Source organism: Aquila chrysaetos, chromosome 20, assembly GCF_900496995.4.
Source record: "Aquila chrysaetos chrysaetos chromosome 20, bAquChr1.4, whole genome shotgun sequence".
NCBI lineage: Eukaryota > Metazoa > Chordata > Aves > Accipitriformes > Accipitridae > Aquila > Aquila chrysaetos.
In genome coordinates, this window is record NC_044023.1 from 22887708 (window position 1) to 22908074 (window position 20367).

Consider the following 20367-nt stretch of genomic DNA (forward strand, 5'->3'; position numbering starts at 1 on the left):
GTCTGACTACATTATATTCTAACACCACATGCCCATGGCTGATGCTTCCCTTCCCTGCAACTGAAAGACGCTTGCTTGTTCTAGGCTACAAATCGCACTCTCACAAAAACCAAAGATCCTCGAAACAACTAAAGTCCACACAGTACTTTCAACATTTATAACCTCTCACAGAAAACGCTTACTAGAACAACAAAAAGACACAGTTTTGAGAGGCAGAAGCATATACAGATAAAATTCTAAGCTGTATCTTCAGTCATTAGAGTTTGCTTTCCACTCCACCACTGACCTGCCTTCTGACACCTTCTCCTTGCAGACAGAAGTTCCTTGCTGAAAGTTGGATTTCATGGTAGGTAGCTGGTGAGGGGGCAGGCAGACAGGAGGAAGAAAAGCAGCTTCTAGTTTCTTTTTCACATCCTCATGATATTGCCATGTTTTAGAACATAAGTTTGTCCACAGCATCAGCATAAAGTTAACAAGTGCCAAACTACAAGGCAGTCAGTCACTATGCTCCAGATCACTTTACCAAAATAATTAGTACAATCTTTCTCTGTGTTCATTTTGACAGTGCTCTGCATGCCAGCAACTCGCAAAATAACCTAATAATATATACTGAAAACATGGCAAAAGGACAGTCTCCTAAAGTTTACTTTTAACAAATACAGAAAACTTTCATAAAGAAACAGCCAAAAAGACCAGTTTGGGCTCCATTCCAGCTCTGGCATAATACTTGTTCTGTTAGCATTACAGCCAATGCTTCAAAATTTGGCTGACACACCCAGGAAAGTGACTCCCAACACTCCCGATGTGTTTATAAAAGTAGCCAAGACTGAGCTTACACCAGCATTCTTAGAGTTTGTTTGTTTTAAAACAGAGAGCCTGATTTAGGGATTTCTGCATCACAGAACTAGGGTAGGAAAAAGAATTTCTCTAATCCCAACTTTTATGAAGATGGGATGAGCCCATCTGCATTTATTCTACCTTCAACATCAGTGACGCTCGTATTCGGGAAGTCCAATTTAGTCCTCTTATATCTCACAGTACAGAAATGTTAGTCCTGAATTAAAAGATAACAAACTATTCTTGTAATCTTTCTTCCCTTACAGTAGGAAACAAAACCCCACATTTTTTGCCAATCCTTCACAGCACACATTGACATAGGGCTTCTTGAAACCTCTGATCTATCAGTCTGCCCCTTGAAGATAAAAATCAAATTCTACAGACTTCCCCCTCAACCAAGAGCATCATTTATGTAGGACAATGAATAATTACTATTGTAAGGTATTGCACTATGCACATGGAAGAAAAATTCTCTTTGTGTGATAAACTATTTTGGAGAAAATTAAATGACTAAAACTAAAGCCCCAGGTATTCTCAGTTGTTTATCATAACAAATAATCCTCTAAACTCTTGAAGTTGTACCTTGGATCAAATGTTGTACACAAGTAAAACCTTGCTACTAACTAAAAGAAATAATTTCATCTCAGACGGTCCCACCTCTCTCTCTTTGCTTATCTAGCATCAGAAGGTACAAAAGATGGCAAGAAAAAAGTTGTGCTCCTCTACAGATGCAGTTTCATTTGAACACTTATTTATGTCTAACTGAACTATTGCCAAAAGATGCAGTTTCAGTCCTGCTACTACCTTATCTCTGCCTTGTGTACACCCTGCTTAGCTGTGTTGATTCCAGCAGTTGCAGAATGAGCCAAGTTATCTTCGCTGATCCAAAAGAAAATTAACCAAAACAGCAAAGAAATTCCTATCCAGAGTAAAAGCAACTTGAAGCCACACACACACACCCCCCCTATTGCCACACTACGCACATCAGAATGCTTCATTTCTAAGGCCTTTTAAAGGCATGGGACAAGAGATCTGGAAACACAGTGTGGTCATCAGACCTGAGGATAATTCTGATGGGAAGGGACCCCAGGAGGTCATCTCGTCCAAACTTCTGCTTAAAGCAGATCAAGTCATCCAGCAGATGACAACACATAATCTGCTTACTATTGGGAGCTGTAAAGGTTAAGTGACCTGTTAAGGTTAAAGAGGAGTTAAATGAAGCCTAAGAAAGGCTCAGCAACACATTCACAACAGAAAAAGGGGGGGGGGGGGCAGGGAACCTTCACTAACAAACTTTGGGGTTTTTTTAAACTAATATTCACTTCCACTCAACAGGAAAACTGGATCAGTTCCAGTTTAATCAGCACTGCACCTGCCAGGATCACTATGTTGCCCTAGCAAGATGAAGGGAACTGAAAAAACAGCAAGGCATACAGGACCTTCTACAGAGATGGAAGCACCACAGTAAACTTTAGCCATTCACAACATAATAAACCATCTTACAAACTCAGGTCTGCCATAGAAATGGCACTTGGGAATATTTGCGTCTAGTTAACCTAGAAAAAGCACTCATGCAAGCATTGCTGTTGTATCAGATACACAGATTATCCTCATTTTCTTAAATCGGTAGGATCCAGGATTTACCCACTTTGGACATAAGACTGCACTGGCAGAGCATGCCAGTCACATGTACGTATGTTCTTGGAGCCAGAAGCACTCCTGTTCTTTGCCTACGCAGCACATCACTCAGTAGAGCCACTAGTGACATCTAAATTTCTGAAGCATCACTGTGTTACACGTAATACAAACAAACAGCCTTCTATCTGCACCACTTAATACAGTCCTAAGTATCTCTCACTTTGGAGGCAAAAGACAACAAGAAGGGGTTGATACTAACTTTTGCTTATCAGAAGCAGAATTTTTGTTTTAAAAAAAAAAAAAAAGAGAGAACAGTGAATAGACTGTAAATCCTCCACACTTTAGGGAGTATATTATTCTAGGCCAAACCCCGCTCCATAAACCCCTTTTTTGTACATGGCTTCGGGAACATCACACAATTTCGCTATTACTGCCATAATTGCTAACACATCTACCCCAGTGATTGCTAAGTAAGCTTTACCCTGCTGTGTTACTCACTGCCTGGTGGATGTCAGCCTTCACTTCTTCACTCAGCATTCCCTCAAACACAAAGGAATCGCCGAATTTCTCCGCCTATATAAAGAACAAAAGATTCAACCATATTATCAAAGGAATGTTATTCTTAAAATGCCACTCACATTTACAACTTTATTTTATCAAGAATAAGGAAACTCTAATAGTAATTTTGAGTTTTCTTTCAAGGAAGCTATTTTGGAACAGAAGAGAAGGCATTTTATCTCTGGATGTCGTCATTCTTCAACAGCAACTGGACAGATGGCAGCTCACAGAACTTCTGCAAATGTTTTTACTTTTATTAATTAAAAACACAGTTCCAATTGTCCCAACTGCTTTAAAATGCTACAGTCAATCTAACATTCAAGGCCCTATTTGATCTCTCTTATTCTTCCTTTGGGAATTACAAACTTAGGGATAAACCTTGTCACTTACTGCTCCTTCATCATCACTAGCACCATAATTTAAAATGTTGTTGCAACAACAATAAAAGAGTTAAAAGTAACCCAGTCATTACATCTAGCATTATATAAAGCCAAAAGAAAGAAAAAATACAAATAATTTCAATGAATCACAGTGCATGATACCAATGTAGGGCTTTTTTCCCTTGGTAAGCCAAGTGAATTGATATACTAGGGAAGCCAAAACATGTTATCAGAATTCATCTCATTTGCCCTTCTCAATTTCTTCATTTCATTATACGCATTCAAAGACTGAGAATGATCACCATGAGCTGCTTCTGCATGCTGAGAACTCTTCAAGAAGCACAGTTTGAAAGAAGGATCCCATTCACCACCCAAATTGCAAGAAGTTTTAGCATATAACTGTAATCTTTATATATTCAGTTTCAGAAAGGAAAGAGAAGAAAAAAATACATAATTTCTTTCACTTCCCCAGTCTGAAAGACCCAGACAAAGATGCGAACAGGTTTATCAAAGAAAAGAAAAAAATACTTTTTTTTTTTTTTCCACTCTTGCCCAATCTGAAGGATCCAGATGGAGGCAAACAGGTTTATCACCGAAAGGACCCCAAATTTCAGTCTGACAGCCTCCATCAATGGCTTTTTTATTATTATTATTTTGTTAAAAAATACTTTTGGTTCAACAAGATAGCTATACATCTGGAGATTTTTTTTCTTCAGCCTTCTATTTACTTTCAAGTTTCACTTGCCACTGCAGTTCAGTCTAGTCCTTAATAAAAGAAACCCAAAAAGTAGGTTGGCTCTGTTTACCCACAGTAAGTAATGTGAACATTATTTAAACACACAAAAACCAGCTTAGCTGCATCCCCTCAAAAAACCCTGCAGAATCGGTGCTGTTTACTCTAACTCTGAGTTTATTTTTCCAAATCCAGCATAAAAGGAGGCCCCACGTGAGGGAGGGATGGGAGAAAGTGTAAGTGGAGCACCCAACTACACCAGCTGAGCCACGAAGCGCTGTCTGAAACAGACTCCATCTGATGCAGTGCTACATTTAAATACCACTACACATCTGCTCATTCCAGAAGCCATTTGCAACAAGTAAGCCCTGTTCAAACTCAAAATTGTTAAGCAACATTTTTTCGTAATTATTGAACTAAGAACTTAAAAACAGAAATAGTGCCGTAGATAAAAGAAGCCCTTTATCCAACCAGAAGGATCCTGTCTTCCAAATGAGAACCAGTTTATCAAGTGAATTCAGCAAAGTGCCTCCTTTGAGACCTGATTATTACTGAGGCTTTTATTTGCCTAAAAGGCCTGTCAGGGTTTTATAAAAGTTGCGTAGGAACAGTCAACTGTCAGGAAAGATCAGAGCCTCAGGCACAGGTAGCTTCTTTCTTCGAAGAACCTTAACATATTCTTTCTTAGTCCATTGTTCCCAGCAACATGCACAAAACTATTATTATACTTGCTATTCTATCTTCTTTAGACAGCAGGGCTTTCTGTTGCTCAGCTCATCAGCAAGTAGCTGCGCTGAACTAGCCTGAGAGTCCTCAGCCACCACAGTCTTTTAAATCCCTGGTCCTCTAAAATAAGGAAAAATCTAACAACATAGTTGTATGGGTACAAAGACATCCTAGGACCCAAAGGTCAAAAAAACCCCAACAACAAAAAACCCCCAAAACCCTGCATAAACATCTTCAGCCATCTGTTAGCTTCACCCAGGCTGCCTTGGTCATACTGCATGGAAGATACTAGTTCAGATATCAAGACACTTAATAAATGTAACTGTACACACCTAAATGCCCTTTCAGACCCCTGGGCAGCAAGGCAAGACAATTTTCTCTCTACACTACTTACATCAGAAACATTCTAGTATGCAAACCCCAAGCAAGTAATTGTGACATCCTTCAAAAAAGAACAGCCTAAGTTTTTAACGGGGATTTTGCCAACACAAAGAAAGATGACAGGAGACTGTATACCCTTCCGCCTTACCTCAGTAACGTACCCAGTAGAATTCACGAATCTCTCAAACTCCTCATTGCTGACCTCATACTGATCCATGTAGAAACTGTTAACGTGGACTCTTCTAGCAGGCCATTCTCCATCTTGCTGTATTTCAGGCTCATCAGTGCCCATTGTGAACACTCCTCCTGGAATAGCGACCATCTGCAAAGAAAACACCACCCAAAAGATTACGAAAAGTCTTACTCCTCCTCCACCTCATCTTTGGAGGTGCTTTTGCTTTGAGCAGAATTTCACTGACAAAAACAGCACAACAAAATGGCAACAAGGGCATCTTGATCACCACCTGTTTGGAAGAAACAACAAGCAGAACTTAAATTGAGAACAAAAAAACCCATTTGTGGCTCTTTCTACATGAAGCCTGGGTAATTCAGAACTTTCACTGAGGGTAATGTTTGTGCTTTAATGAGGAGAAACATGTTCCCCTACTGTACGCAAGAGCCAGGAAAGAATCCAGAGTCCTTTCTATTCATTTTCAGATTAGGAATTTTGGTATTTCACTCTATTCCTACGAAGGCTTGATGCATCAATGACAAATCTGGAGATTACAAAACTGTAAAGTGCTCTTTTGTGGACAAGCCTATGCTTGTTTGCATACTAACTACACATGATTTTTCATCTAAAAACAGGCACGTGCAGGATTTTATTACCAACTGTGCTGCTAATTGGCAGGTAGGCACAGCACCTGCAGCTCTGTGTACCAGAGATGAGACAAACTTTCAAGTCAGTTATATTCCACTCCTCTGGAGGACTGGCCTTGTGCAAGAGCCTCAAGCTTCAGAAGTAAAGGACAAGTGACAGAATAACATTTCAACTATTTCAATAAGATATTTTCCCTTTAAGGCCTCAGCCAGTTTCCAGAGAAACACAACATGTTTTCCCTCAGCTTTAGTGGGATCTTTCCAGGACAAGGAAGGCCCCAGAGGTCTTGTAGTGCCTCATCAGATGTTTGCTGAGAGCGCTCCTCACCCAAAAAACAAGAGCATCCATGATCCCTGCTCAGAAGCTTGTGCTGCAATGAAGAATGACAGCTCAGGCTGCATACAAGTTTCTCAACGGGCAGGTGGTGTTTCAAGGGCTGACTACCCAAGAGCTAGTTTGCCAAGCAGTTACCCAACTCGTCACCAACAGATGGAGGAATTGGGGAAGAAAACTCCCTCTCCTTTCTTTTCAGTATTCCTGAGCTACCTTCACCGCCTAACTCACATTCAATTCAGCCACCTCATTCCTCCTCTGGCAACGGTCAGAGGCTTGTGAGTGGGTGAGCCCCAAGAAAGCCAGCCAGCCCTGGCTTACACACCCACTGTGGAAAATAATCTGGCATGTCATATCGCACCTGAACATACCCTGGCAGTGATCTGTGATCACACACTACTCTTGTAAGAGGCTCAAGCAGGCGGACCAGTGACAGAACCTAAAATAAGCAAAGCCAGTTCTAAGATATAGCAGCATTTTTTTTTTATTTTTATTTTTTTTTTTTACAAGATCCTGATGTCTGGTATGCAGGAAATTCAAGTCTAATAGCAGAAATATTCACTGAGGGAGAAGTTCCCAGACTACCACACTTCTAACACTACTCTAGAAGTTCAGTTCAAGTTCTGACAGAAAAAGCAGCCTGGGATTTAGATGTACAACAGTTCAAACAAAATTCCATATGCACATAGTGGAATAACACAGTATGCAACATGTATATCACAAGTAGCCAAACTGCAGAGATAGGGTTGTAAAAAATGTGAACTGATGTAACATTATTTAGATGACGAGGCGGGTACACACAACCAAATGTGAACTTTGGACTTTGTAGGTATAGCCATTTTGCAGCACGGCCTAGATTATAGGACCTTGATTCTTCTACAGTTTGATTTTTTCACTTTTTTTTCCTTACTTGACAAGATTCTCTTCATAAAGTTAAACTGTTCTGGTGAAAGCATCTATCTGTTGACTCACAAACCAGGAAAACAAAGAATCATTAGTTACCTGCCAGCTTCTGGAATTTACTGTTATTTATGTAGTTACAACACCGCCAGCATACCAAATGATCAGTAAATAAGTTCACATCAGCTATCCAGCACCTCTCCCTATTCTAACAGAAGATGGAGTATTTGATATAACCCTGGATATCCAATTTCATTGGTTCTTCTCCACTATAGATCCCTCCTTTTGCTTGGGTCTCTCCCAGTGGTGCTTAAAATTCACACAACTTGTAAGGGGCCTGTAAGAAGGGCTATAGATACTTTTTCCTTTGAACTAACCATATTTGAAGCCAGCCGCATCCTCTCCACTAAAAAGAATCTAAGCACTTACCGATTGTCTTTAACTGAATCTGTAAAAGGGCTTCAGGATAACCTTGCTTACATTTTTTAGGACTTATGGAACGACAACGTGGTACAAAGTTGCGCCACTCCCTTCTTTCCAATCTCTTTCCAACCAACTGTAGCTAAACCAACTCCTTGAAGCAGTCTTCAAAGCAAGATTCAGAGCTCACTAGTGAAAAATGTGAAAAATTAACTCTCGCTTTACAGCCTAGCATTCATTTCCAAAATCTGAAAAGTCCTTATAGATTGCCAGTGTACATTCAGCTAGAAATGTCCAAAGGTTTCCTTATGAACCTGCTGCTTTTGCAGCCCTCTCACACCGTGACAGCTGAGACTTCTGGCATGTCCACCAGTGTTGTGTCCAACTGATACCAAATATCGATTCCACAGGATTATCCTCCCCCACCAAGGCTCATTTCACAGCTCCACCTCCTGTTTGGAAACAGGACCTTCCTTTGACAGCCAGCTCTATGATAACAGCACATCATAGGACGCAAGGCTCAGATGTCTGACAGCGCTCCTCAGCTGAGAGCAGTGTAATACACTAAACGAAGAACAGATTTTCTGCATAGACGTCACATCCAGAAGCCACATTTGTACAGTTAATTAAGCAACTTTAAACATCCAGTTTTAACATACAGGTAGCTAACACCAAGGAACTAATTTCTGAGAACTATGGAAGCAGAAGTCCAACAGCAGAGGCTGACAGATATGTTATTTACTGTATTAGGTAGAGTGTGCAACAATAATGGTCTGTATCTTCACAATATTATTTAGCTAGCACATGCAGTTCATTGTCAACTTCAGCTCAACTTCAACAACAGGGACTGTATTTGCCTACGATTATACTTATGTTGAAAGTATTGTGGTAATGTAGAGCAGACCCACTAAAACACTAGCTCCCCAGTTCTAAAAATGTGGTGGAAACAAGTGATCTCATTTGTGCTTGAGGTAGAGGCTAATTCTTCCCTCACTTTACTTCTGGTAAAAATGTTTTCTAGCTAAGCATAATCAAGTTATGTTGTGAACATAGCTTAAAAGCCAGCAGTAATTAGTTTTCCATACCTACTGTTGAAGTTGCTAACTGCCTTGCATAAAGTAAGAGTCAAATGATTTTTTCCACTTTACAGCGAGACCCACAGTGAAATGCTGAAATTGATTACACGAAACGTATATTAGTGACGTAAAGCTCAAGTGCAATACGGATTATTTAATTCATACTCTTTAAATATTGTCACATTTCTTAAGTGCAGCCTGCAATAGTAAAGTCATGATTACCACTGTGCATCCTTCCCTTTACTTGGTAAGTTTCCACACTGCCCGCGTGACACAGCTTCCCAGCGTTACAACACTAAGAGGCAACAAGAGAGGCAGCCCCTCACGTTTTTACTATTTGCAAGCCATCTCGCACAAGAACAAGATCCAAGTCTGCCGTGATAGAATATTGATTGTCTGCTAAAGTTCACTAGCGCCTTTCGTGAAATGAAACAGCAATCCGATCATTTCTAATAACTGACGATAGCTCATTTAGTGAAGCATTTGCTCTTAAATAATACAGAAAAACCTCAGTATCCGTTCGCAGTAGGCACCATCATCACACATCAACCCACTTTAAGCATTGCCTTCCTCAAAAGGCATGCTCAGCTTCGCACGGTGATTTTCAGAAGAGCAGCAGCAGCGCAAACAGAAAAGAATAAGCAATTAAAGAGACTTTCATTTGAAGGGAACCTGAAAGGCTATCTAGATACAGGTACGTAAACGATAGCTTTACTGAAATGCACACAAGAGACATGACACATCACTTGTTGGTGTTTCGATTCCTTCAATACCAACACAGACCTAAAAGAGCCTGGGGGTGAGGGGGACCAGAGCCCCAGTAGCATTGATTTGGGCCAAGTAAGGGGCTACACTAACAGGGCTCCCACCTCCCCGGGCGGTACGGCAGCAGACAACCCCCCTCAGGCGAGTACTCCGGCACACGTATTCCCGGTGTTCGCCAGTCCAAGCTGTGGGAGGCCTGTCGAAACAAACAGCCAAAAAAAACACCCAGACTCGGTTTGTCACGTCTCAGCTTTGCGCAGGGGGGGCAGTCAGGGCAGACGCAGGTGGGGACACGGGGAAGACCACCGGGAGACCAGCACTGCTGCCCAGGCCTCTCTCCATCTTCAGGAGCACCCAACCGGCCCGGCAGACGCCCGGGCTCTCTCTGAGCGGGAAAAACAACACGGGACCAGCCCAAGCACCCGTGCCCGAGCCGAGGTTCTCAGGAGTTCGGCCCGAGAGAGCTGCGAGAAAACTTTAATTCGAGTTTCTACACAACGACCCGCCCGTTCGGGGTTCTCCATGAATCCCCCCGAGGGCCGCAGCAGGCCCTGCTTGCCCCACCACCCCCGGGGAGGCCCCACGGCCCGGCCCGGCCCCGCCGCAGCCGCCCGGTCCCTCAGCCCGGCCTCCCCGCCTCAGGACGCTCACCGGCCCGCGCCCCGCGCTCCGTCCGCCGCCCGCCGCCGCCGAGTACCGCCGCTTCGCTACCTCCCGCCCGTCACCACCACCACCGCCGCCGCCACCCCGGCTAGCGCTGCACCCGCAGTCCCCGCCGGGAGCTGCCTCCCCTGCGGCTCCGTCGGTCGCCGGCAGCAGAAGGAGAAGGAGGAGGAAGAGGAAGAGGAGGTAGCGGAGCGCCCAAACGCAGCCCGCTGCGGGCGCAGCCATGTTGGCGAAGGCACCACGTGCCGCCGGCGGTCAGGTGACGAGCCGCGCCTTAAAGGGGCAGCGCCGCGTCCCTGAGGGGACGGAGGCGGGAGCTCTGTCCCCTCACCGCCCTTCCCGCCTCCACCCCGGGGAGGTTGTTCGCGCACCTGAGGGGGAACCGGGGTGCTGCCGCCTGGCTCGGCCCCCACAGGGACACCCCCCCTAACCCCCGGCAGGCACCTCAGGAGTCCCGCCAAGAGCAGATGTGTGGTTCTGCCCCGGCGGGCCGGGCCGGGCCGGTCTTACCCCACGGGAAGCGCAGCGATACCTGTAGAGTTTGTGTTTTGTCTCCGACAGGTATGTGAGGTTTTGTGAGAAGAGTGAGGGAGCAGGGGGAGTACCCGTCACTGGAGCGGTGGGGGGGACCCGTCCCCGTCAGGCGCACCCCGGGGGGGTGGCCCTGCTGCCCTGTAGTCGTTCCTGAGGTGGATTTGAAGTCCGCCTTTCCGTTGTCTAAAAATAACTAGGTGCTGAAGCAGACACGGCCCAAATAAAGCACGCAGATGTGCGCTTTTGCAGAGATGCTGTACTCAGCGCTCTGGTACCTGACGGATGGTATTTAATGTATACGGTATTCGGGTTTATTCAAGATGTATGCCCTGTACTTGTTAACAGTTAACATTCCTGAGAAAAATATGTACGTGAAATGAATGCAGGTAGATCTGTGTTCCTGAAAATAATATCTTAACTATCCATCCATATAATCCCTTGGCACAACACAGCCATTTACTGCTCATTTCACCTCCATGGGGAAAAAAATAGGGAAATACAGATGCTGCCTTTAAGTATTCCCACCCTGAGATGTCAAAAACTGCAACTAGGGGTTATTGTAGTTGATTATGTTATTTAGCAATATTCATAGTAAGGGAAAGTTCAAATTGTGTAGGTATTGCTCAGCAGAAGCGAGGACTGGCCCTTGTGTAAACTCTCTTGGAAATCATTGTTAGTAACTTGCACCAAGGATAGTGTTCTCGAGGCCTTGGCCTCTGGCTGAGCACGTCAGTGGTATTCATGTGTGTTTTAAGCACTTTCTTTCTCTTTTGCAGCAAATCACTGCAACAAATCTGCAGCTGAAGGACAGCCAACAGCATGTAGATAGCATTAATGTCAGAGACACGTACAAGGTGCAGGTCTAAGGCCCAAAAAGTAAGTGCTTACACCTTATGTTCAATAGTGGTATGTAATGTAAGAGTGTGTACATGCCTTCCTCCTAGGAGAACCCTCGTCTCCTCTATTAATTGGGGATGACGCAACTCAGCATCATTTCAGAATAAGGACTTAGGAAAAAATAAAGAAATGGTAAATTCCTTGGGCACTTCTGTTTGTGTATCTGTCCTGGAATTTCGATTTTTCACACCTAAAAATGGATTTTACCAAATAGGACACAACCAGTCTTTATGGCAAAAACATCACCACAGAGGGGGGGAAAATATCACTGGAGGGGGAAAAGGAGAAACCTGCTTTCCTTTCTAAGTGAACATCAAATCCTGTTACTGCAGTTTTGGGGTTTTTTACAGGCGTTTTCAGTGCAGGTGACTGAGAAGCAGCTTGTAACAAGCCAGGTGAATGGCAACATACTAGTGTACAAGCCAAGCAGGTCAGGAACGCAAACATACTTTATAGAGGCACAATGGCCTCCTACTTTGCTCTTGGGAGAGGTAGCAATTTGCTCTTAGTAGCAAGAAGCAAATTACTACCCCACTCTGTGCCAGCTCGGCTGGCTGGGACTTTGTGATCAGAGCAAAGGCTCTTCCCACTCACTGTCCCCCTGCTAAGGAGCTGGGGCAGTAGCAGGTGCACGTGCCTGCTCTCTTGTGTGACATAAATCCCAAGTCCTGCTATCTCATTTTCAGGTAGAAAGGGTGCACTGCTTTTGTATTCCCTTGTACTCATTGCACAGCCAAGGTACATAGCCTAACACAGATGGTGATCAGCTGTCTCAGTCTAGAAGTGTCAATATCTTCTACATCAGGGAGCTGGTAATGCCCTTGTTTTCCTTCATTTTTCCTGTGGTTCCCTGTAGTTGTTGAAGGTTTTGGTGCTCTATCATGTAAATCTTTACTTTGTGTGGGAGCTTCTGTCAGCTTCTGTGTGGGGCTGTCAGCAGAATGGATCTTCTTTTGGATCCTCCACGATGCTGAAAGAAATCTTTACTCATTCAGTGGCATATTAATTCAAAACATTTAATATGTTTTTTTCCCTATACAGATTAGGACTGTGCAGCAAAAAGAAGCATGACCATAGTGAAGGGCGCGGGGGGTGTGTATGTGTGTGTTTGTTTTGTATTAATACTGGAAAGGAACACTACTCAACTGTATTTGCTGTATGAAATTTTACTGTGTGTAAAATGACAGTGATGGGAGTCTTCACAAGGATGCATTTCAATTATCCATCATTAGTCCCTTTTGGCCTGTGACATACTTAGAAAAGCAACAGAGTGCAGGAAAACAAATGAATACAAATTTAATTATAAAATCAACCCTTGCTGCTTCAGGGTCAGAAAATGTAAACATTCCTTTTATGTTGAAACAGTGATCTTAGCCCCATGCATTAATAAATCTCTGTGAAAACGCAAAGTAAATAGAACTTACTTTCTCCTTCCAAGTTTCCGATGCAATTTACTGAAACGACAGCAAGATCTAGGTATCCGAATTCTACAGTCTTCTAGAACTGAAAATGGCCTGCCAGGATAACTTCCCCTTATTAAAACCATGGGATTCTGGCTGTGTAATGATGGAATTAAAGAAAATCAGCTAATTTCCAATGAGCTGGGACAGTTCTCTGGTGTGTCTTGCCCACTCGTTCTCATTGCTTACTTTCCTAGAATTCTTTTCTGCATCATTTCTGTACTTCCATTGGGAAGGTTTATGTTCCTTATTCTGTCAGGAGACTAGATGAAATAATTACAATTACAGTTTGCTTCTGAGCAACATCCAACTTCCAGTTTGTAATCCTGAGGACTTCTGAGAACTTTTGCTGGTGTCATTTATTGATGATGTTTGTGCTCCTAAGTCATTTGTTCACAGGCAGCTAATCTCCTCCACGCAGAATTTAATTATTCTCTTTCCTCACACTGACTACACCATGCTTCAGGATTAAGACACTGATTTCACTGTTATTAAAATATTATAGAAATGAGAGACTTCTCAGCACTTAGCTGAAAAGCTGAGATGTTGCCTAGCATTTGTCCCTATTGTTAGTAGTGCTTTTCATCTCCTAGTGCTGCAGTGCTGGCAGGGACAGCTCTGATGACAGAAAGCTTTTGTGATCATCTACCTCATCAAGAAGACCAGCCACGAGCAAGATTAGACAGTTTGATCCTTAGAGTCCTGGTGGCTGCCTGGAATATCTTCTGTTCTAATTTTTCTTACAGGGCTGCTTCTTGTGCAGCTGCACTAACAGCAAAGACAAAAAAAGTGCAAACCCACCCAGCAGGCTGGAGTGCTTTCTGATCGAAATAGTCCAGAGAAGTGAACAGGTAATTGCAAATTAGGTAGCATAAAACAAGAAACAAGGTTTAAAAAGAAGAAAAAGAACAGAGCTCTCGAATAGCAAAAAAAAAATACATCTCTTGCAAGGTGTTTTCCTGTGACTGAAATCGTCTGTGATTGGGCTAAACATCTATATTATAGCACTCTAAAGACTGAAGTGATATCTACAAAGTAGTATTCTTTTCACTGTTTCCTCTCCGAATTCTTGAACAGTTCTCATTCCTTAGACCCTCTTTGTGTATGTGTGTGTGATCTAAGCCCAACCCCTTGTTTGCTACTGAGCGAATAGGACTCTATTCCCCATCTCGGGGGATACCTGCTGTAGTTCACATTATCAGTGAAACAGCTGCTTTAAGAGAATAACTCGACGGTACTTCTGAGCATGAATTTTTTCATTCCCAGACTGCCCTACCATTTCATCTCTTCTTAAAGCTGTAAGATGGTAAGAACCTTATGAACTCACCATGCCTGCAGCAGCATCCCAAAGCAAGTTCCTAAAGAGAAATGGAAACATTTTCCACTGTTGGAAATTTTCATGATTATCTTCTCTTTGCCAGTACCCCTTCAAATCTAGGCAGTTCTTCGCAGTACTTGATCAGTATTTTGGGCTGAAGGGCCTTCAGTAGCAGAAACTCCACGGCCTTTGAAGAACTGACCAAGACCCAGAAGCAAACATAGTCCATGAGAGAAAATGTAGCCTTTGATATTCTACCTTCTGGAGAGGCTGCAAGGTCAGAGGACTGGTAGGCTGCAGAAGCAGCAGGTGACAAAGGACATGACTGCTGTAGGAGAAGCATGGAGAGATGTATGCAACTCTTCGGACAACGAACTGAAGATTTGCAGACTGGGATAGAGCAGGATGTCCCCAGGTCTCCTCTGTGCCTCTCCTATGCATCCCATATTCACAGAACTTCATACTGCCAGGTTGAGTGCGGCTGGGGCACCCATTCGTCCTCTGTCTGGGAAATCCCGCAAAACTATGGCTTACATTACACGCGATTTCTAACATACTGCTGCTGCTCTTATTTAGCACTCGGTAATGAAGATATTTCAAGGCATACCGCTAGCTAGCATAACCGCGAAAGGTGTTCAGTGGGCAAAGCTCTTCGCCACTGGCTCTAGTGATGGTCCTTATGTCACTACCTAAGTGCACCAGACGTTCTAGCCATTCACTGTCCTCAGCCTACTCAAACTCATCCAGAGATTAGATTTGATTACACGAGAATTCATTAGGATTACCTAATGATATTAGGCACCATTACTCTGCCAAAGTTCTGATGAGTAATGGCTTGTAGTATCGCAGCCATTTATGAAAATCATAGAACTCTATTCACTGACCTTCACTTAAGTTCCAAAGTAACGGGCTTCAACTTCTGCGTATTCTTGCTTGACAGCCATAATTACAACTCCTCCGATGTTATTTTTTAATGAAGAACCAGTACAGTGGTAGGTTTTGTTGAATCGGACCACTGGCTGATCCGGACTTGTTCCCTTTCTCTGTCGGCGTTCCACTGCTCTAGAGGGGGAAACAAGCAATGAGCATGGCAGGAGCAGTGACACACCAATTCCCGCCTGTTACCTACAGTAGGTGCGGGTGGAAGCGAGAGGCGGGAAGTGTTTTCTTCACCTTATGCCAATTAAAGTGATACAGCAGTTCTGCAGCGCAAACATTGCATCCACTTCTGCGAGGCACTTTGTGCTGCCAGACATAGCCATGCGTACCCTAGAGAGGGCATAAAAATTACAGTGTAATCGTGGACAGTGTATCTTGACTAATATTTTAGGGGCAAATAATTGTGCAATGTAATAAATAAAAGGAAATATTACTTATTTTTTATCACTGCTGGCCACTCTGCCTTAAGTTGCGTTGTCAGTCGGTAGACAGGCTTTAAGGTTAGCAGCACCCCTATGCCGGATGCTCTTACCGAAGAGGTAACCAAGTAAAACTCACTACTTTCAAAGTTTTAAGCTGTTCTTCTGCAAAGTAGCTGGTTTACCCTGCTTCCGTACAGCTGACCGTTCTCGGTGAAAGGCTCTGCTCTTCCAATAACTGCATGACCCCAGAAGCGAAAGCAGTGTGTGTAAATCATCTCGCAAAACCCCAATCCCTTGCATTCAAGCGCGAGGCTTTCGGCGTCATCCCTCCGCTGTTTGGCACTTCCCAGCCCCTGCCGAGTCCTGCGTTTACTGAGGATTTATTTCTCCCGGCTTGATTTTCTTGCCGTTTTCCTGGCCGGTGTATCCCGCTGCTCCTCGGCAGCGCTGTCCCACCCCTCTCCCGCCGCCCGCCCGGTGCGAGAGCTCTGTGCGACCCCCCCCCCCCCCGGGACAAAACACAGCTTCCAGCCCCCAGACTGAGGCCGACCCCCGGTTCTGAGCACACGGCGGGGCCGGCAGAGCCCCCCGCGGCACCGCCCCGGCCCCGCTCCGGTGGGGTCGCCCCCCTCCCGCGCTGGCCCGCCGGCGCGGGGCACGCCGGGAGTTGTAGTCCCGCGGCGCGGTCTCGCCGGAGGCGGCGAGGCGCCGGCAGGACTCGGCTACCCAGCGTGCCCCGCGGCGGTATATAAGGGGCGGCGGGCGAGCTCCGAGCGCAGTAACCATGTGGATGTGCGGCTGAGGCGGCGGCGGGCGGGGGGAAGCTGGGCGCAGCCTCCATCCTAACGGGACCGGGCAGCGCCGCGCCGGCAGCATGGGGCTGCCGAGCCGCCGCTAGCCCGCCCCGCCGCCACCGGAGCCAGGTAGGGGCGGGCAGGGGCTGAGGCGGCGGCTGGGGAACGGGGGTGGGGGGGCGAGCCGAGCCCGCCCCGCTCCGCTCCGGCCGCCGGGGCAGCCCCCCCTTCTCCTTCCCCAGGCCGCCGCTGGGCTGCGGGCGCGGGGCGGGGGATGGAGCCGCTGGGGCTGGGCCGGCGGAGCGGTGCTCGGCGGGGATGCCCGGCCGCGGGAGTCCCCGCAGGACGGGGGGCAGAGAGCTCTCCGCCTTCCCGGTTCCGCGGGGAGCGGAGCTTGGTTCCGCGGTGCCCGCTGGCGCCCAGCCGTGCCGGGCGGAGGGGTGAGGGCTGCCCCCCCCGGGCCGGGACCGGGAGCGGGGCCGGGGGTCTCCGGCCGGGGCCCGGCGCGGCTCCTCTCCGCGGGACCAGCGAGGCCTCGGCGGTGGAGCGGCGTGTCCGCTCCAACTTTGCCCGTGTTTTTCCTCTGCTAGTTGAGGCACAGTTGCGAGCGATGTTTCGCGTTATGTAAACACTTGCGAGCGCTGATGGGGACGCGGCTATGGGTGAGCGTTATTCTTCAGTGGTCGCAAGCTGGGCAACTGCGGGTGGATGTTTCTGAGGGTCTCGCTTAACTGGTCTGACAGGCCAAATATTTAGCTGTTTCCTGGACTACGATAACTGGACTTCAGCGGGGGGGGGAGGGGGCAGATGTGCGTTCCCCATGTACGTGGGATGTGCCATAATTCCGAGCGGGTTCACGTCTTCACGCCAAGAGCTCAACTATTGCTAGTTACGCTGGTTGTTTTGGGGCCGAAGGCTGCCTTGCGGCTCCTCTGACTGTGCAGAGAGGTGACATGTGCCTGTTGCTCCACGGACCCGTGTTGTGTTACCCTGGGTGCGGGGGGGGTTTGCTGTGGAGCTGCATGCAGCAGTGGGCTCAACGCAGCGGCAATGGCTTGGGGTCGGTCAGGCTTTCCCCTCTAGCATAAAACCTCTTTGCCCCATGTGGGTTCAGTCTGGCTCACAGTAGTTTGTATAAAAAAATTCCAACAGGTGAAAGGTTTGAATTACTGCGTCAAATGCATTGCCGTGCGCGCCGTGCAACAGTTTGCATGTGCCCGCTCAACTGCAGATGGATTGGGCTGTGGTGTTGCTGCTCGCAAATCAGGAAGGGAAAACGTGGCTAATACAGTCCAGATCCTTGCCTTATGAAGATTTAGTGGCTTGAAGTCGTGCATGGAGTAGTGTGCGTGTGTGGTAGCCGTTCGTTTTATTTATTAATGAGGGCCAGTACCTGTGTGTGTGTTTTATTTCTTAAACATGCACTTTGTTATTTGTCTTTGAGTTTCTTTTCCTGTGCTCAGAAATTTGCCTGGTATCCCAGGACTTCGAAACCTGTTGAGCCAAAAGACTCGCTGACCCAGAGCCCAGTCCAAAGGCCCACATCTGAATTGCTTTCCTCCCAGGGTTCAGCTGCATGAGTGTGGGATGCAATGTGAAGCCAGTATCCCTTTCTTTCCCTCAGTGGTTTCTCTGTGGCTCAGTTAACGTGCTACCAGGCACTAGGTTTTTTTTGTTTATTTTCTGAACCTGTACTTTAAGCCAATTTCCTCGCACAGCGAATATTCCAGGTTCTAAATGCTCAGTGGTTTTGCCGGTGTCAGGTCGGTGCTTGAAACAATAACAGTATTGCATGGCGTCGTGACTGTAGGACAGCATTGGTTGTCCAACACTGGTTGTTCAGGGTGTCGAGAAAACTGGAGGCATCGATCAGGCCAAAAATTCTGGCATAACAGGACACTTGACGAAACAAATGTGGAAGTTGACTGCTAAGGAAACCAGCGACTTGAAGTGGTGTGAGTGCATAGTGGTCAGTGTCTGTAAACCAAAAAAAGGAGTCATTGTGGAAATGAAAAACACAGTTCCAGTGTTTTTTAAAACAGATGTTAGAGGAATGCTGTCAAGTAAGCTGTTTGCTGAGCTGATTATTTCTGGTGTGTTCTTTAAGCCATCTTTTGTTTGTCAATAACAGTTTGTTTTCTTGTTAAAATACGTTATTCCACCCTGAGATTAAAGTGTTTGCTTAGACGAGTTTTTTCCCCATCTGCTTGTTTTGCAGCGTTAAACCTTGAAATACGGAGTGATCTGGTTTCCTCTTACAGGGGGTTCATAAATTAGGAAGTAAACAAACAGCAAGAGTAACTTTGGTTTGCCTTTGCAATCATAGGGTGGAGCTTAACTGTGGGAAATAGTATATTTTTCTAAGATTAGACGGTCCTGAATGCCATCGTTGGAAGGTGGAAGAGGCCCTAGTGAAGAGCACTGAAGGGGTGAGCGCTTGGTCAGTGCGTTTTTTTGGTGACTGCTGTTGGAGCTGCAGGTCTGGGTGAGAACAGGTGGATGAAGGAGGTGTACTGGGACTGATAAACAGCGTGGTGGGTGGTGTAAATGGCAGCTGTGGTCTCTGGTTATGAACGAGGGGTTTAACGTGATCTTATTCATGGCACCGTCAGTCAATCTCAAGTCCTGGCAGCTCACAAGTGCCATCGCAACTTAGAGCGAGACTTGCAAACCATGACGTCCTGCTGTTGTGTGGTGTGAGGTCTTGGTCTAATTTTATAATAACTTTTCTTGGAGAGGCAATGCTGAATGAGCATTACAATGTGGCAGTGTGAGAAGGTGGCCAGTCACCTGCAAGGGTGGCGGATTTTCGATGAAATGTGCAAGCAAGGTTCCAGCTCCTCCAGTACCTTGTGTGTGTGTGCTGGGGAAAGGTTAACAGTCCTGGTGGTTCACCAGATACCTACTGGTGTGGTCCAGAAGCCAATTCTGGAAGCAGAAGCTCCTTTCAGCTGCTTCCTGTAAGATGAGCTGATCTCTCCTGATAAATTGATGAAATGGACAGTATTGAGGTGAAATGTCTTTTTCGGTGTTATAAAGCAGGTGTAAAACAGGACCCAGGTGTCTGGAGCTCTTGTCTTGTGCCTGCCCTTGGATGAAGCAGTCAGAAGAGCAGGTGTAGCCTGTTCTGGTTGTTTTGTTGACTGTGCTGTTCCCCTGTGATGCTGTGCGTGGTAATTCTTCAGTGCATAGCGTACTCCTTAGGACTATCTGATGTGTCAGGTTGCAGAGAATACTGGGAGTCTTTGAGACATTATTACCCCATAAATATAAGATAGTTGTAGGATTATGTCTTGAAGACGGGAGCAATCTCAAGATCCCGTGGGAGGTGGGATAAGGGTAGTGGCTCTGTAGTAGCTGGTAGACGAGCTGCTCGCTCGCCCGTGGGTGAGTGTGAGGGAAGGCAGCTTCACCAAAGCAGCTTATGGAGACCAGAGGGGTTTAGAGGTAGAAAATGGTGTGCTGCTAGAAAGTTACATAAATGTAACATTTCTGTCACAATGCAACCGCGGTATTAATCCAGTTTCGTAAAAATCTGCCTTACAGTACACTCCAAATTAGTTTCTTCTGCTGCTGAGATAGCACCTTCACTAGTTTCTGTTGCTTCAGTAGCCTCGAGCTTTTTTTCTGCTTTTTTTATGTGATAATACAGAAGATGAGTTAAAAGCCATTGAGCAGTTTCATATAGTGGCCTATGCTGGGTACAGGTAGGTACTGCTTTACTGGGTGCTGTAAAGGAGAAGACTTGAAAAGCTAGCGGACAGTATCTC

At 45.7% G+C, this 20367-nt stretch overlaps 2 protein-coding genes across 14 annotated transcripts in view; one reads left to right on the plus strand and one right to left on the minus strand.

Annotated features, from left to right (window-relative positions):
* The window catches only part of SUMF1 (sulfatase modifying factor 1), a 39773-nt gene extending 29285 nt beyond the window's left edge, over positions 1-10488 (minus strand). Inside the window, exons 1-3 of one of the 2 annotated variants that reach the window (XM_030043902.2) lie at positions 10279-10488; positions 5402-5575; positions 2974-3048 (exon numbers count right to left, since the gene is read on the minus strand). In XM_030043902.2, the coding sequence (XP_029899762.1) occupies positions 2974-3048; positions 5402-5575; positions 10279-10458 (429 nt within the window). In that variant the 5' untranslated portion in view covers positions 10459-10488. Of the gene's footprint in view, positions 1-2973; positions 3049-5401; positions 5576-10218 lie in introns of both variants that reach the window. The other variant, XM_030043901.2, reaches the window with a different exon arrangement.
* A 46-nt stretch (positions 10489-10534) lies between these two features.
* Positions 10535-20367, plus strand: part of ITPR1 (inositol 1,4,5-trisphosphate receptor type 1) — a 186622-nt gene continuing 176789 nt past the window's right edge. For 11 of the 12 annotated variants that reach the window (XM_030043337.1, XM_030043338.2, XM_030043340.2 and 8 more), the window contains exon 1: positions 16595-16726. The gene's annotated coding sequence lies outside the window, so the exon portion shown is untranslated. Of the gene's footprint in view, positions 10795-11543; positions 11644-16594; positions 16727-20367 lie in introns of those variants that run through there. The other variant, XM_041118830.1, reaches the window with a different exon arrangement.